This window comes from Astyanax mexicanus, chromosome 18 (genome assembly GCF_023375975.1).
Source record: "Astyanax mexicanus isolate ESR-SI-001 chromosome 18, AstMex3_surface, whole genome shotgun sequence".
NCBI lineage: Eukaryota > Metazoa > Chordata > Actinopteri > Characiformes > Acestrorhamphidae > Astyanax > Astyanax mexicanus.
In genome coordinates, this window is record NC_064425.1 from 2484686 (window position 1) to 2503185 (window position 18500).

The window sequence follows — 18500 nt, forward strand, 5'->3', positions numbered from 1 at the left end:
TCCGGCCTGGATCCAAACCTAAATGAGGTGGACTAAGCATATACCTTACGTGATCATAGTCCAGTTACGGAGAGAAAAATACTTAGATATGCAGTACAAAGAAACGTTTTCCTAACAGTAGGCTAAATTCAACTGTGGTCACGCCATCTGCACTTAGAAAACGCTCGGTCGCGCTATCTACACCGAAAACTCGAGTGCGCATCTAAACCGTGTTTTACTGTAGCAGCGTGCACAGCGCACCCGGAGGAGCAGGGACTGAAGCGCTTCTCGTGCAGAGACTTAAAATGGACCAGAAACTAGTTTTACACCCAAATAAATATAATTTAACGAGGTCTAATCCACAAATATACACCAGAAAGACCACTGCTTATCTGTAGAACAGTGTAACGTTTTGGAGATTTTGGAGAGCTATTAAATAAGCAAATCAATGGTTATCATATCACAGCACTAAATTCTTAGAGATCTTATTCTCATGTATCCCAGATATATGTTTGAAGTGATATTACTGTATCATTTTGGAGTAATTGGATGCCAAACTTAGGAAAAATGTCTATTTGTTTTTGCATAAACAACATTTCAAAATCCTATAAAACCAGCAAATCAAATTGTTATCCAATGCCACCAAGACAGCCTTAAAGAACACATTACACACTATTAGTGACGAGAGTAACACAGAATATAACTGTATCATTTTGGTGTAATTGGATACCAAACTTAGAAAAAATGTCTATTTGGTTGTGCATAAACCACATTTTGGAGTCCTATAAAACCAGTAAATCAAATTATTATCCAATAATAAGTTTGGTTTACTGGTTTTAAACGTTTCTTTGTACTGCATATCTAAGTATTTTTCTCTCCGTAACTGGACTATGATCACGTAAGGTATATGCTTAGTCCACCTCATTTAGGTTTGGATCCAGGCCGGAGCTCGAGTACCCCTGTGCTAGCATAACGCTAATTCAGGTTATCTTTTACATGTATTTACCTAGCGCTCAAGAACTTGGTCTGAACGTGGCCGTTTAGTGAATGAGATTTATAAAGATTATTTAATAAAGATCACTTAGATAGTAAAACATACTCTGATCCATTTCATGAAGGCGAGCAGCTGCCTCTCTAAGAAGATCCAATACCGACCTTCACCCCCACATTTCAGCTCCTGGACTCTTCTAACTTACTCACATCAGCTCCTCTTTCTCTGTGAAAAACACGCCCCTTCATTATAATATAAGCACAAGGAAAAACAGAAATAAATGAATGCAGAAATAAATAAATCGGGAAATAAATGAATACATAAATAAATAAATTGGGAAATAAATGAATACAGAAATGAATAATTCGGGAAATAAATGAATACAGAAATAAATAAATCAGGAAATAAATGAATACAGAAATAAATAAATCAGGAAATAAATGAATACATAAATAAATAAATCGGGAAATAAATGAATACAGAAATAATTCGGGAAATAAATGAATACAGAAATAAATAAATCAGGAAATAAATGAATACAGAAATAATTTGGGAAATAAATGAATACAGAAATAAATAAATCGGGAAATAAATGAATACAGAAATAATTTGGGAAATAAATGAATGCAGAAATAAATAATTTGGGAAATAAATGAATGCAGATGTCACATCCTTGTCCTGCCCCTTGTCAGCCTCCATGTTCTTCCCTTCTTTTGTTTGTATGCTCCGAGCACATGGCTCTCCCCTCGTCTCCGCCCATGTCTTTAATGCTCCCACCTGTTTCTATTTGTAGCTCCGCCCGTTCATCAGTGTTCACAGGTGTTTCCCATTCCCTTTGTGTGTATTTAAGCCTGTGTGTTTGAGCATGTGGTTGTCTGGTCTTGTGTGTGTGTGTTTCACGCCGTCAGGTTGCTGTTTCTTTGTTTTCTGTTTTATAGTTTATTTTATGTTAGTTCCAGTAGTCCTTTCTCTTTATGTATCTTGTTTTGAGTTTAGTTTTTGTTTGTTTGTTTACGTATAAATAAATTTACCTGCATTTATGTCCGCCTCACATCCTCCCTGCTGCTGCTAACCTGACAGCAGAAATAAATAAATCGTGAAATAAATGAATGCAGAAATAAATAATTTGGGAAATAAATGAATGCAGAAATAAATAAATCGTGAAATAAATGAATGCAGAAATAAATAGTCATGTAAAATAAATAAATAAACAAATAAATCAAAAGAAAAATTAAATAATGTTAATAAAGAAATCCTTAAATAACAATATATTAGGACATTTCTTTTAAAGTATATGTATTTATTTTTACATTAATTAATTTTTGTTACAGTTTTTATCCACCATATTACTTTTATTGAGTGATTTACTAGTTTTTATTTATTTATTTTTAATTTTGGCAGTTAAAAGCAAACAAATATATTTTAAACACTCTCCTCTGAAAGTGCATGATATTTTCCAGGACTAAGGACTAAGAATAAGTTCTACACCTTTAATGGCCCTTGAAGGGACCCATAATCAGGCTTGAATGAGAACTGGTTGGGTTTTTCTTTATTGTATTTAGACACAGCATTACTGTGTGCTTTAAAATGTTCGAATATTATCAGCATTTCGATAGCCTGCGTGTCCCAAAGGTGATGTCATCAGCATTCCGATTGGTCAAAATGCGCTAACATTCTAACAGTGATGTCATCAGCATTCCGACTGGTCAAAATGTTCTAACAGCCTAACAGTGATGTCATCAGCATTCCGATTGGTCAAAATGTTCTAACATTCTAACAGTGATGTCATCAGCATTCCGAATGGTCCTTTTCGAGTTCTAACAGTGATGTCATCACAGGCGCACAGTATAAATAGAGGCGCACTAGAGTTAAAAAACTCAGCATTCGAGAGAGAGGTTCGGGATTTCGATTGTCGAGAAATGTCTCTACCGTTCAAAGCGTTGGTTGTTCCAGGTGCGCTGGCACTTGCTGGGTGCTTGTGGTGGTGGTACACCTCACGTAGCTCTAAGCCTGAGACAAAAGACGGAACTGTTTCTACTGTAGAGCTTTCAGAGCTCACAGAGAAAGATGAACAGTGTGCTCGATCCATCGCGACCAGAGCACCTGTTTCTGATAGCTTAGATGAAGTCCAGGTCATTGTGGAGAGCTGTGAGGAGATCAAGCAGCTCCAGGATCCAGTGACCTGCCAGGACGAGCCAGAGATCGTGAACATCGGCCAGCCAGAGCAGAGCTGTGAGGGGGTCGAGGGGCTCCAGAATCTCCAGGACCCATCGACCTGCCAGGCCGAACCAGAGATTGTGGACATCGACCAGCCAGATCAGAGCTGTGGGGGGGTTGAGGAGCTCCAGGACCCACTGACCTGCCAGGACGAGCCAGAGATCGTGGACATCGGCCAGCCAGATCTGAGCAGTGAGGGGATCGAGGAGCTCCAGGACCCACTGACCTGCCAGGACGAGCCAGAGATCGTGAACATCGGCCAACCAGCTCAGAGCAGTGAGGGGGTTGAGGAGCTCCAGGATCCAGTGACCTGCCAGGACCAACCAGAAACTGTGGGCAAGTTTATGTGGGAGGCAAGGCTGCCAACGCTTCTGCTTGAGAAGTTCAAAGGACCTGGGGGATTGCACGTGAAGTCCTTAATGGAGAAATCTGGAGCCAAGATAGATATTATGACAGCGGCAGAAGCGGGATATCCACAGGGTCTGGTTTGGAGTTTCGGTGCACCGAAAGTACGGCACAGGATATTCAAGAAATCTGGAGCCAAGATATATCTATCACCGTCAAGATTTGGAGAATGCGAGATCATTCGTGTAAATGGTAACGAGGAGCAAATTTGCACAGCCGCAGCCATGATTATAGAGTGGATTAAAAAATCTGTAGCACATTGGCCAGCTTACCTACCGAGAAATGGATTACCAAAAACACAGCTCCAGGATCCATCGACCTGCGAGGACCAACCAGAAATTGTGGACATCGGCCAGCCATCTCAAAGCTCTGAGAAGATTGAGGAGCTCCTGGATCCATTGACCTGCCAGGAAGAACCAGAGATTGTGGACATCGGCCAGTAGGGCTGGGCGATATGGATCAAAAACTATATCTCGATATTATTTGCCGTCTTACACACCTAGACCGGTATTATTACCATTGCGACGATGAGGACTACAAGAGATTAAAACTACGAGATCATTCTTTCAGTCTGTGTGCTTGTGTGTGTGTGTGTAACTCTTTTAGAAAAGATCAATAAAAAGCTATAAAATATCTTAATCTCTGGATTTAAGTGAATTATTTTAAATTTTAAAATAGTGAATTAAATATAAAAAAACTGATAAAAAATAAACTTGAGTTGGGTGGATGGATAGATATGTGGGTGGGTGGATAAATAGATGGATGGATAGATATGTTGATGGGTTGATTAATTAATTAAAATCAGTCTCATATAAATAATCAAATAATGAATTTCACAATCTCTAATTTCTAACTAGAGAAAGCGATATTGATTTACATATAATACAATGCATACAAGATGGATGGATGGATGGATAGATAGATATGTTGGTGGGCGGGTGGGTGGATAGATGGGTGGGTGGGTTTTTTAGATGTGTTGGTGGGTGGTTGGGTTAATTAATTAATTACCCAATATCTTTATCTGGTGCCTTCAATATGGTGTGAACATACATTTAAACTTGGTTTGTAGGAGACTCTTGTTCTTTTAGATCAGGGTTCTCAACCCTTTTTTAGTATATGAATTATTGTGAGTGTATTTTGATTTATTGTAATATTGTATTGATTTATTTCTTTGTTTCTTTTATTTATTTCTTTACACATTTTAATTAATTTATTTTTATTTACTTATTTAGATTTTGTGTGCACTTGAAAAAGCATATAAGCAGATGAATCACTAGGGAGCCTAATGCATCCCAAATTATATTATTAAACATTAACATTTCAGTTTAAACTCGGTGAGATGACTGAATCATTTTGAACTAGTTTCTAATCACCATCAGAAAGCTTGTGATTGTTTTAAATTACTTTTTATTTATTAGTTTGCTTTTTCTTATTATTTTAATTTTTTAGTTATTTAATTTATTTTTATTCTTTATTTTGTTATTCGAATGTTTTATATTTTGATTCTTATGTTCTTAGTTGATTATTATTCATTTTATCAGTTCTTATCATTTTACTTTACTTTTACTATTATTATCTTCTTCTTAATTTGTATTATATAAATTCTTTACTTTTTATGTGTCAATTTGTTTTAAAATATTCAACATTTAATATATACGAATAAAACAGATATGTACAAAAATAGTAAATTTTAAAAGACCATAAAAACAAATTGACACATAAATAGTAAAGAATTTATAAAATACAAAATAAAGAAGAAAATAATCCTTTTTTACTTTACTTTTAAAAGTATGGTTAAAGTTAACTTTCAAACATTTGATAAAAGGTTACCACTTACTAAAATAAGATTACCCTTATAAAGGGTTTATAAATGGTTTATAATTTAGATTATTAAGTATTGTTGATTAGGTTGTAAATGCCTTAAAACCATTGATAAGGAGATACAACACATTAATTGAAAAGGCAACAGTGATCTTTTGTTTTTTAATCATTTAATTTATAGTAAATAGTTAAACATACATACAAATATATTAATATGACAAGTTTAATGCTGATTGATGAAAAACTATCTAGAGATAGCTGAGGTTTGACAGTGGAAATGAGTGTGGAATCACTACTTTGCCATTTTTTTAATCTATGTTGTTATTTATTCATTAACTTCTTATTAATGAGTTTTAAAGTATTTGCAGCCTAATTAATAAACATTAATAATCTCCTTTATAAACCATTCATAACCCCTTCACCCTTGTGTGGTGTTCAAATTTTGTTACTCGTTTACTTTGTTACTTGTCGTTAATTCAGCAATTTTAATTTTACATTAAAATGCTTTACACATGCTTGCTTCACCTAAATTGCAAGCAATATAAACTGATTACATGGTTAATATTTGGCCTTTACCTTTTATTATTTTTTAATAAAATGTAAAAGAAAATGAATTAAACTCAAGATATGAGTAGAACATTTGTTTAGTTTCAAATTTACAAATGAAGCAATATTTATTAGCCCTTGGCCAAACATACTGTATGTAATATAAATGTGTAGGGGGGGGGGGGGGGGGGGGTGTACAGTGTGTTTTTCTCGAAAATGTGTTTTGATATATGTTTTTCACAAAAAATGAGCCAATGCCAATGAGTTTGAGTTAGAAAAAATATTTTTTTAGTATCATTTGATGAAAAATGAAAACGGGTCCCACAGACCCGAACACCACACAAGGGTTAATAAAGGTAATCTTATTTTAAAGTGGTACTGATAAAAGCATTACATTAATGTACTTTTGATATATTTTAGGTAAGTACAGCAATCTGTTACTATACTTACAGCATACTTAGACGTTTGTCAATATGATTTAAGTACAATTAAGTATATTTTTTTTTCACCAGGGTTTGAATGTTGTCTGTAATTTATAGAATAAAAACATAATGTTCATTTTGCTTAAACATATACCTATAAATAACAAAATTTTAAAAGCAAACAAATATATTTTAAACACTCTCCTCTGAAAGTGCATGATATTTTCCAGGACTAAGGACTAAGAATAAGTTCTGCACCCTTAATGGCCCTTGAAGGGACCCATAATCAGGCTTGAATGAGAACTGGTTGGGTTTTTCTTTATTGTATTTAGACACAGCATTACTGTGTGCTTTAAAATGTTTGAATATTATCAGCATTTCGATAGCCTGCGTGTCCCAAAGGTGATGTCATCAGCATTCCGATTGGTCAAAATGTTCTAACATTCTAACAGTGATGTCATCAGCAGCCCGACTGGTCAAAATGTTCTAACATTCTAACAGTGATGTCATTAGCATTCCGATTGTTCAAAATGTTCTAACATTCTAACAGTGATGTCATCAGCACTCTTATTGGTCCTTTTCGAGTTCTAACTGTGATGACATCACAGGCGCACAGTATAAATAGAGACGCACTAGAGTTTTTTAGCATTGTTCGGTTCAGCGTTCGAGAGAGAGGTTCGGGATTTCGATTGTCGAGAAATGTCTCTACCGTTCAAAGCGTTGGTTGTTCCAGGTGCGCTGGCACTTGCTGGGTGCTTGTGGTGGTGGTACACCTCACGTAGCTCTAAGCCTGAGACAAAAGACGGAACTGTTTCTACTGTAGAGCTTTCAGAGCTCACAGAGAAAGATGAACAGTGTGCTCGGTCCATCGCGACCAGAGCACCTGTCTCTGATAGCTTAGAAGAAGTCCAGGCCATTGTGGAGAGCTGTGAGGAGATCGAGCAGCTCTAGGATCCAGTGACCTGCCAGGACGAGCCAGAGATTATGGACATCGGCCAGCCAGATCTGAGCATTGAGGGTTTCGAGGAGCTCCAGGGCCCCCAGGATCCAGTGACCTGCCAGGACGAGCCAGAGATCGTGAACATCGGCCAGCCAGAGCAGAGCTGTGAGGGTGTCGAGGAGCTCCAGAATCTCCAGGACCCATCGACCTGCCAGGCCGAACCAGAGATTGTGGACATCGGCCAGCCAGATCAGAGCTGTGAGGGGGTCGAGGAGCTCCAGGAGCTCCAGGACCCATCGACCTGCCAGGACGAGCCAGAGATTATGGACATCGGCCAACCAGATCAGAGCTGTGAGGGGTTTGAGGAGCTCCAGGACCCATCGACCTGCCAGGACGAGCCAGAGATTATGGGCATCGGCCAACCAGATCAGAGCTGTGAGGGGGTCGAGGAGCTCCAGGATCCAGTGACCTGCCAGGACGAGCCAGAGATTGTGGACATCAGCCAGCCAGCTCAGAGCAGTGAGGGGGTCGAGGAGCTCCAGGATCCAGTGACCTGCCAGGACAAGCCAGAGATTGTGGACATCAGCCAGCCAGCTCAGAGCAGTGAGGGGGTCGAGGAGCTCCAGGAGCCCCAGGACCCATCGACCTGCCAGGAGAAGCCGTTTGTCAAAAAGTGCCAGCCTCTGAAGAAGAGCTCCATCCGTTTACTGTGGGAGGTGAGGGTGCCACAGTCTCTGGTTGGAAGGTTCATTGGACAGAAAGGACGGCACATAAACTTCCTAAAGAAGAAATCTGGAGCAAAGATAGATATTATAACACCGGCAAGCTCTAAAGAATTCAAGATCATTCTTGTTGCCGGAACAGAGGAGCAAATGAGCACAGCTGCAGCTATGATTACAGAGTGGTTTAAAAAATGTGAACTGGATCTGCCATCTTTTACACCGAGACCTAGATTACCAAGGACACAGATCCAGGATCCATCGACCAGCCAAGACCAACCAGAGACTGTGGACAAGTTTGTGTGGGAGGCAAGGGTGCCAAAGCGTCTGGTTGGGAGCATCATAGGGCCTAGGGGATGCAACTTGAAGTCCTTAATGAAGAAATCTGGAGCCAAGATAGATATTATAACACCGGCAAGCTCTGAAGAATTCGAGATAATTAGTGTAGATGGTAAAGAGGAGCAAATCGGCACAGCTGCAGCCATGATTATAGAGTGGTTCAAAACATCTGATGTGGATTTGCCACCTTACACACCGAGACGTGAATGACCAAAAACACAGCTCCAGGATCCATCGACCTGCGAGGACCAACCAGAGATTGTGGACATCGGCCAGTAAGGCTGGGCGATATGGATCAAAAACTATATCTCGATATTTTTTTCTGAATTGAGATAACTGTCTATTAGAAAAGATCAATAAAAAAGATATAAAATATCTTAATCTCTGGATTGAAGTGAATCATTTTAAATTAAAAGAAAATGTAAAATAGTGAATAAAATATAAAAATTGACAAAAAAAATAAACTTGAGGTAAAATAAACTTGAGTTGGGTGGGTGGATAGATATGTGGGTGTGTGGGTAGATAGATGGATTGATGGGTGGATAGATATGTGGGTGGGAGGGTAGATAGATGAATAGATGGGTGGGTGGGTGGGTGGGTGGACAGATGGATAGATAGGTGGGTGTATAGATATGTTGGAGGGTGGGTGGGATAAATAGAGTAGGTGGATGGGGTGTGTGGATAGATGGGTTGGTGGGTATGTGGATTGGTGGGTGGGTGGATAGATGGGTGGGTGGTTGGGTGGATGGATAGATAGGTGGATGGGTGAGTGGGTGGATAGATAGGTGGGAGGATAGATGGATGAGGTGGGTGGATAGATGAGTAGGTGGGTAAGTGGGTGGATAGGTGGGTGGATAGATGGATGGGTGGGTGTTTTGATGGAAGGGTGGGTGGATAGATGGTTGGGTGGGTGGGTGGATAGATTGGTGAGTGGGTGAGGGGACAGATGGGTTGGTGGGTATGTGAATGGGTGAGTGGGTTGATCTATCTAACCACCCACCTATCTATCCACCCACCCACCAACATATCCTCCCACCCACTAACATATCTATCCACCCACCCACCAACATATATAGCCACCCACCCACCCCCCAGACTGCTGTGGTAAAAAAAAAGGAGTAGGAGTGGGTTTGACATTGGGGGGTACACATATGCTATAAGGAATTAAAGCAAAGAAAAAAATGATGTGTGCAATGTCTGAATTTTATACATATGACAAACACACATATGAAAAAAAAGATCAGTTATCAACTAATATTTAAAATAATATTACAGATTTTAGTAGCGTTTTTTCAATTTTGCATCTCAATCAGACTTTAACTAGACCAATCCGAAACCTGTATTTTTTTTAAGCCATTCAGAGGTGGATTTGTTTGTGTGTTTTGGGTCATTGTCCTGCTGCATAACCCAAGTATGCCTGAGCTTGAGGTCACTACAGAACAGATGGTCGGATATTCTCCTCCAGGTTTTTCTGATAAACAGCAGAATTCAGCAAGTTATCCAGCAGCCCCAGACCATCACACTACCTCCACCATGTTTTACATTCAATATGATTTTCTCAATACCTCACAAATTATCAGACGGAACAGAGGGTTCTAAAAATACCTTCATGTTATTTGTTGCTATGTTGTGGTATTTTATAAATCACGCTTCATTTTTAAAATGTATTTAAATAAATTACTGCATTATTGGGGAGGTGAAGTTGAAGATTTAAAGTCACTTACTGTAGACAGTGAGTCTGACAGGGAAGCTCTTCATGCTGCTGATGGGGTTCTCCACCATGCAGCTGTAGACATCATCATCGGGCATCAGGACCCGCAAGATGGTCAGGACTTTCTGGTCTTGTGACAGGAGCAGACGCGAGTCATTGATCAGAGGCTTTCCGCCCTTCAGCCAGCTGTACGTGGGCTTGGTGCCGCTTTCGTGAGTGCAGTTTAGTGTGAAGAACTCAGTGAGCTCCAGCACTGAGGAGGCCACTAGGTGCACAAACGGTCTGGAGATGGGCACTGTAACAGTAAAATACGGTTCATTAGAACTAAACAGTTATTACAGGGCCAATTACCCTACCTAACACATGTGAAGTCAGACTCCACCTCTTTTTGAACTGCTGCTAATGCAGCATTGCAGATTAGCATCACACTGCTAATGCTTGGAGGAAAGCAGAGCGACTCTTTAAATATAAAATAAACAGTAATAATAATTGGGGTTTATTTAGAGGGCATCTTTATGTTGACTCAAGTAAAACAGAAATATAGATTTTTTTTATGTTACTCTGTAGACCTTTAAATCATTTTGTGATGCCAGTGTTTAGCCTCACTTACAAGATAAAACCTCACAATTTGTACAGGTAGGAGATAACTGTTTAATAATATTAAAATGTTTTGAGATGCACTAGTAGTTTTGATAAGGGTGTGGTCTTTTTTTCTGTGGCAGAAATTCATATATTTTTATAGTAGAAATTGTGACATATTATGTAAGGTGTTTTCTACCATTATCTATTTTACACTTAAAAGTTGCAATTACAGTTGAATGTAGAAAATCTAAGTGAACTAATTTTAAATCAACTGCAGTTGGAGCAGACTGGGCCATAAAATAAGAATTGTAACTATTGAGGTTAGTGCTGGGTGATATAGGAAAAATTTAATATCACAATAACGATATATATCATGATAAATCACATTTGAGTATGTTTTCAGTTATTCTTCGAAAAATATGACAAAATAATATCATTGTTTCCTTTTTTTTCCCAACTTTATTTCAAAGTGACATTAAACCAAACTTTAATTCACAAATGAGAATTACTACCTTTTAGTGCAGCAATATATATGTATCAAATGAAAACAGATGTGGTAGATGCAGTAGCTAATATTTTAAAAATTACATAGGTATTTAAATTGAGTTATGAAAATAAACTCAATTAACATTTTTTTAAAGTGTCCGTCAAATAACAAAGGCGTCATGTCGCAAAACCACATTTATGCGAAGTGACCACGCCAATACATTTCATCGTAGCCTACTTTATATATTTGCATGAATAATTGATTAAATTACTGTAAAAGCGATAGGGACGATAGAAGGTAAGTAGCACCATAGACACTTTTCTGTCGTCCCCACAATATTTATTTATATTGAGCTCGAATGAACTGTGAACTGATGTGCTTCACTGAAGCTGTAAATTAATTCCTTTCTTTCTCTGCTTACCGTCCACAGTGAGGTTGAGGTGTTTCTCTCCGGTGAAAGTATCATCAGTGATGGAGATCTCCACCTCGTAAGCCCCCTCGTCTGATAGCTGCAGGTAGTTGAGAAGCAGAGAGCCGTTCTCGTACAGCAGGATGCGTCCGCGGTACTCAGGCCGCAGGTTCCCGATGATGTCCGTGCCGATGGACTGCACTACGGTGACCGGCTTATCCCGCTTCAGCTGCCACTTGATAACAGGCCGGTCTGAGCTGGTGCTGGTGTAGCTGACAGACAGCAGGGCTGAGCCACCTAGAGTTCCTCGAATTACGGAGCTGGGACTTGTGATGTTCACCCCACTGACAGCTAAACACAAGAACATACAAAAAACACAATTATTATGTGAAAAAAGCATATTTAAAGCTGTCCTTCCGCTAAAATCCACTTTTTCTTGTTCTTTGTGAAATACAGTAGATCTCTCTGAGTTGTTTATGATGCTGCACATGAAACTCTTCCTTAACCTCCATTGTCTGCAGCAGATAGTAAATTAAGTTAAAAACATTAAACAACATTACCCAATGTGGTTTAAGTGAAAGACAATAATAAAACAAAAAATAACAGCCTTACTGTTTTACACTAATCACCAGAAACATTTCATAGTAGCGTTTTGTGTAGATTAGCTAGTTATAACTTATAAATTAAAGCTACGCTAGCTATTTAAAACTTATAAATTAAAGCTAGGTTAGCTAGTTATAACTTATAAATTAAAGCTAGGTTAGCTATTTAAAACTTATAAATTAAAGCTAGGTTAGCTAGTTATTTATAACTTATAAATTAAAGCTAGATTAGCTAGTTATTTATAACTTATAAATTAAAGCTAGGTTAGCTAGTTATTTATACCTTACAAATTAAAGCTAGGTTAGCTATTTAAAACTTATAAATTAAAGCTAGGTTAGCTAGTTATTTATAACTTATAAATTAAAGCTAGATTAGCTAGTTATTTATAACTTATAAATTAAAGCTAGGTTAGCTAGTTATTTATACCTTACAAATTAAAGCTAGGTTAGCTATTTAAAACTTATAAATTAAAGCTAGGTTAGCTAGTTATTTATAACTTATAAATTAAAGCTAGGTTAGCTAGTTATTTATAACTTATAAATTAAAGCTAGGTTAGCTAGTTATAACTTATAAATTAAAGCTAGGTTAGCTAACTTATAAATTAAAGCTAGGTTAGCTAGTTCTTTACTACATAAATTAAAGCTAGGTTAGCTAATCATAACTTATAAATTAAAGCTAGGTTAGCTAGTTCTTTACTACATAAATTAAAGCTAGGTTAGCTAATCATAACTTATAAATTAAAGCTAGGTTAGCTAGTTCTTTACTACATAAATTAAAGCTAGGTTAGCTAATCATAACTTATAAATTAAAGCTAGGTTAGCTAGTTCTTTATTACATAAATTAAAGCTAGATTAGCTAGTTCTTTATTACATAAATTAAAGCTAAGTTAGCTAGTTATTTGTACCTTACAAATTAAAGCTAGGTTAGCTAGTCATAATTAATAAATTAAAGCTAGGTTAGCTAGTTATTTATAACTTATAAATTAATGCTAGTTTAGCTAGTTACAACTTATAAATTAAAGCCAGGTTTGCTAGTGTGGGAAATCTTACGAAGAAACCTTGTTTTACCTTGAATATATTGACAAGTATCTCACAATCATGATTACTTATCTTGTATCTAAAATTACATAATCATCTGTGAAACCCTGTATTTTGTATGCATTAACCAATACTTACACCACATTTGATCACTTTATTATTACACACATTTATATTAACACCATATTGACCATTTTATTACTACACACATTTTAGATAGAAAACTAACCATTAACCACCATATTCTTCACGTATATAGTGAAGCATTGTTTTTAACAAGCATGTGACTAAACACAGGCCTTAGGCTGACAACTAACCCACATGATACATAAACGTATAGACCTATTATATGGCTGACAATCACGAGCCACTGACACCTCACTGAAACCCATTGTGTGATTGCATGTTTTTCTCACTAACAGCTACAAAATCAGCAGATAGTGCATTTTGCATGACCTCGCTTAATACAGAGACTTTTGGACAAACAATACGGTCTTTCTCTCTGTGCGCGTGAAGACCTCCACCTGTCAAATTGAGGAGGGCATGCGCACGGGGAGTGCAACACTGTCTAATTACTGAACAAAGCCGTGCTGTCTGGCTACTCATTCTCAAGGCCATACACTAGCGAATCTTGAGCTCTAACACGTAACGCCATGCATGCTGACATAAGATGATTTTTAGCAACGCCTCATCGGCAGATATCGCGTCATTTTTGGTATATACATGGAGTCAGATCATTAGAGGTTCAGAACGTATGCTGGACGGTCGTAACCGTGTTTGTATGTTCTCCTGAATTCAGTAATAAATACTTGTTTTGCTTCTAACTTCACTCCATCTGTCTAGACTCCTCTATTCAACGAACGCGTAAGGGAGTTGTAGCCCAAGGCGAGAGGTGGGAGCGAACCCACCTTTCATTTTTCATTTCTACAACAGATGGTGACCCCGACATTTTGGACCCCAAAGAGTCTAACAGTAGGGCAGCATCCGACGCCAACCCACTCACGGCCGAACTTCTACTAAAAAGGTGAGCAGAGCCGGTTTTATCAAATTCTGCATATTGGTTATTTCTAAATTTGAGTGGAGCGGCGGCCTGGCTGCTGTCCAGGAGGGAAGCAGACAGCAGAACAAGCTATTTAAATGGGAATAGAAGTTGGGCCTATTCCTGGTGTAATCCGGTTGAGGGTTCTCCCGAGGCCTGTAGCAGGCTCTTTTTGAATTTACGGATTGGATGCTGGCGTATCCCACCGGCTTCTGACGAGAAGTTCGGTTAAAGGCCAGGTGTAACGCTCACCTCGAGATTGATCCGCTCGTAAACAAGCCAGAGTAGACTGATATCTATTTTAATTCGGTTTAACAGAGCAGAAGTTGTGCCTGCTCGGGTCGATGTTGTTCCGACCTCTCTATTTTTAATTCGGAAGAGTAAATAAGCCGGTAGAGGCAGGAGTCTCCCGAGGCCTGTAGCAGGCTCTTTTTTATTTTTTACGTTCATTTAATCCGGTTGAGGGTTCTCCCGAGGCCTGTAGCAGGCTCTTTTTTATTTTTACGTTTATTTAATCCGGTTGAGGGTTCTCCCGAGGCCTGTAGCAGGCTCTTTTTTATTTTTACGTTTATTTAATCCGGTTGAGGGTTCTCCCGAGGCCTGTAGCAGGCTCTTTTTTATTTTTACGTTCATTTAATCCGGTTGAGGGTTCTCCCGAGGCCTGTAGCAGGCTCTTTTTTATTTTTACGTTCATTTAATCCGGTTGAGGGTTCTCCCGAAGCCTGTAGCAGGCTCTTTTTTATTTTTACGTGTTTATTTAATCCGGTTGAGGGATCTCCCGAGGCCTGTAGCAGGCTCTTCTTTATTTTTACGTTTATTTAATCCGGTTGAGGGATCTCCCGAGGCCTGTAGCAGGCTCTTTTTTATTTTACGGGTTTATTTAATACGGTTGAGGGATCTCCCGGGCCTGTAGCAGGCTTTCGTATTCATTTTATAAAAATTAAAAAGTGTACCGGTCTGTGTGAAAGCGTCTGTGTCCAGTTCTCCTGACGGAGACACAGAAAATGTGTGTGTGGCAGTGACTGGAAAAAGTGTGCGCGTATGCGTTACAGTGTGAGCGAGACAGACTGAATGCAACAAAAGTGTGTGCGTATGCGTCAGAGTGTGTGTGACACAGAGTGAGTGCTACTGAAATGTGTGTGCGTATGTGTTAGACTGTGTGTGGAACTGTGTGAGCGGTGTGATTGGTTCAGTGTACGAACTCTTGTGTGTAAACGAAATAGGAATGGATGAGTCCCACTGCAGGGGAGGAGTCCAAGGTGAAGTAGGTGGAGTTGGTCCGGCCTATTGGCTTTAGACTGTTGGCTATTTGTGAATTAACACTTGTGAGATATAGAAAATAGAACATCAGTTCAGTAGGGAAATAGAGGACAGAGGTGAACAGGGGGAAAAGGCTTTTGTATGGGAATATAGATATATATATAAATATACGGATATACAAAACCTAACTATACAAGGTAAAGATCTATCTGTAAACGGAGCAGTGCAGTAGATATTACTAATAATCATAAATAATTCAATACATAAAAGAGTAAAGTGCGATGACATAGATTACGAAAGTGACTGATGTTACATATAACTATAATATAATATAATATATGCATAGGTTATAAGACAGTTCTAAAATGAAAATATGAAACTGTGAATGCCCAATCATGAGTACAGTGTACTGTAATGTAAGCAAGGTTGGGGAAGGTTAATATTAATAATTAAGTTGTTGAATAATAGTGTGTGACTGGATAGATAATTAGAGAATTTAGAGAATTTAATAAAGGGATTATGGGGTTGGTTAGCAACACAAATACAAAATAAAAATAAAAAGAAAAAGGAGAGTCAGAATTGAGGACCATAATTACCTTAATTTTGGGTATTAGACTATATCTTGGGGGCCCTAACCTAACAGGGACGCAAATCTAATAATGAAAATAATGAAGGTGTGTGGCTGTTTCGGAATCGTTAATACTAAGCAATTTGGATTGGCCATTTTTACAACGCTCTGTCGAATCTTAGCAGTACATTTTTCCCCACATAGTTCACTATTAATTAAATTATATTATAATAATATTGTACAGAAGATGTATGCTAGAAATTCCAAAATATACTATGCCATGCAGTACTGCTGTATAAGCTGTACTCAGAGCAGGACGAATAAACATGGTTTCTTGTTTGATTCTTAAATAATCAGTTCAATAAATAGAAAAATTCTACATAGTGAATAGTGAATGTGTTAATAAGTGTGCCATTCAAAACACAGCTTTTGCTATCAGGTGATTTAGTCAATTATCTTACTATTCCTTTCTTATTCAGACTGATCTGAGTTCAGTGCTAGCTGAATGTGACTTATATAAGACAGATGTAATATCTAATTTCTCTATGATCTCATGGATATCCGTCTATGCTAATATTTTGATTATCTTAAGAGCGATAGTAGATTTCAGAAACCAGTGAGGAAAAACCTTATTTTTATTATTATTATTATTATTATTTTTTAAGGAAATGCAGTGTTGCATCTATTTCAAGCTACAGGGAATTTGGTATTTTTCTGATAAGGAGACATAATCAAATGTTGAAAACATGAGCTTTCTATTTTGCTTTCGATATGCTTTACTTTCTGCAATGAAGAACTTGCTTTACTTTCTTTCTGTATAGTATTAAATTAGACTAGAAAGAGATCTGGAAAACACCATAAATTTAGTTTTCATGCTTATACAATGCCACCTATAAAACAAATGCATAATTTTCTGGCTGTAGCATGAACAAAATCAGCTAAGCAATATAAAATTGTTTCATCTGCATAATGGTAAAGTTTGCAATCTGAGAAGCAGAGCCAGCACTATAATTTATGTATATATATATTAAATACAACTGGACCGAAATTTAACCTTGTGGTACACCTTTAAGGTACAGATGCCAACTCTTAATAATTCATTGACATGCACCCTTTTGGGTCTATTTCTGAGCAGTGGCATCAAAGCAAATAATTTAAGCTAAATTAAGTGGAAGAGAAGGGGTGATAATGATGGTAATAAATAAAATATGTATACAATAATAACAAATAATGAACCATGGGTACTTGGTGCCTTGCACAGGCTTTCACGGTAAACACCAGAGTGTGCGTTTATGACAGTGTGACAGACCTGGGGTTGCGTTCCCTAACTGTACCCTGCGGGGGCACTACGGCACTGAATGTTGATTAAACAGTGCTGCTACGCTGTGTGTGGTTCAGTGGGCTAGGCTGGTTAGCCAAAGACGGGTAAGATCCCAACGTACTACAACGGGACAACCTAAGGCAGGCACAGTTTCGATCTGACCACCACATGCATTTTAACAGAAAACGGAGACAACATCGTGGAAGGGAAGCGCAGCCCAGGGGGAGAGTGAGTGGATGAATGGAGTGATGGGGTGTGTGTCAGTGGAGGCTTGTGCAGGGTAGACCAGCCCAGTGGACAGGGGAAAGACAACAGAGGGTAGAGCAATTTTGTGTTAAGTTTTCTGAAACAGAAATTCTGTTTCAGAAAAAGGGGGAGATGTAAATAGATCACCATTATTACCACCATTATTCGCCCAGCCATTATTTTTTACCTTTTTTCTTGACTTTTTAAACCTATTACCTTTTTCATCCCTCACCACTATTACTAAAAATTTTTGACCAATCATTATTTTATAGACGTAGAGCATTTTTTTTTTAAACTTTTAGCTTGTTTATCTTTTTAAAGTATGGTTTTAAAACAACCACTATGCGGATGAGCAATTACTTTCAGCAATATTGTAAAAGTTTTAGCTTTTAAGACAAACTCAATCCTAACTTTAAAATATGAAATGTAGACACAAAATTAACTTTCACTATTCAACATGTAAGCCATTTTTTTGAACAAGAAAAACAATGTGTGAGGCTTGATAAATCGTTTAAGGAAATAGAGGTATTGTTGATAATTGTGAAAAGCAATTTGCTGTGCATTGTATATGCATAAATACATATTGAAAATATTTATCAGGAAATGTAAAAGCATTGTTTGGATTTTATTTGCTAAAATAACGTGGACAAAGCAAAGCATAACATCTGTGTTTATTAATATTGCGAATATTATTGTTTATAATGGAACGATTGATACAGAGAAAAATAATCACGTTCCACTTATCCCAATTCTTAAAGCACTTAATAAAATCAACTAAAACTAGAAATCAAGGCTTAATAAAATCTTGGGAATTGAAAAAGTCAGAAACATAATTTCTTGGTAAAATAACACACCACA

At 37.8% G+C, this 18500-nt stretch overlaps 2 protein-coding genes across 2 annotated transcripts in view; one reads left to right on the forward strand and one right to left on the reverse strand.

Moving 5' to 3' along the window:
• The window catches only part of hepacama (hepatic and glial cell adhesion molecule a), a 44696-nt gene that overhangs the window by 15546 nt on the left and 10650 nt on the right, over positions 1-18500 (reverse strand). The window contains exons 2-3 of the mRNA XM_022675133.2: positions 11581-11919; positions 10104-10385 (exon numbers count right to left, since the gene is read on the reverse strand). Of these exons, the coding sequence (XP_022530854.2) occupies positions 10104-10385; positions 11581-11919 (621 nt within the window). The remainder of the gene's footprint in view (positions 1-10103; positions 10386-11580; positions 11920-18500) is intronic.
• LOC125782614 (A-kinase anchor protein 1, mitochondrial-like) lies at positions 2965-8754 on the forward strand. Its single transcript, XM_049467212.1, has 2 exons — positions 2965-3102; positions 7294-8754. The coding sequence occupies exon 2, from the start codon at positions 7366-7368 to the stop codon at positions 8587-8589; it is 1224 nt and encodes a 407-aa protein (XP_049323169.1). The 5' UTR covers positions 2965-3102; positions 7294-7365; the 3' UTR covers positions 8590-8754.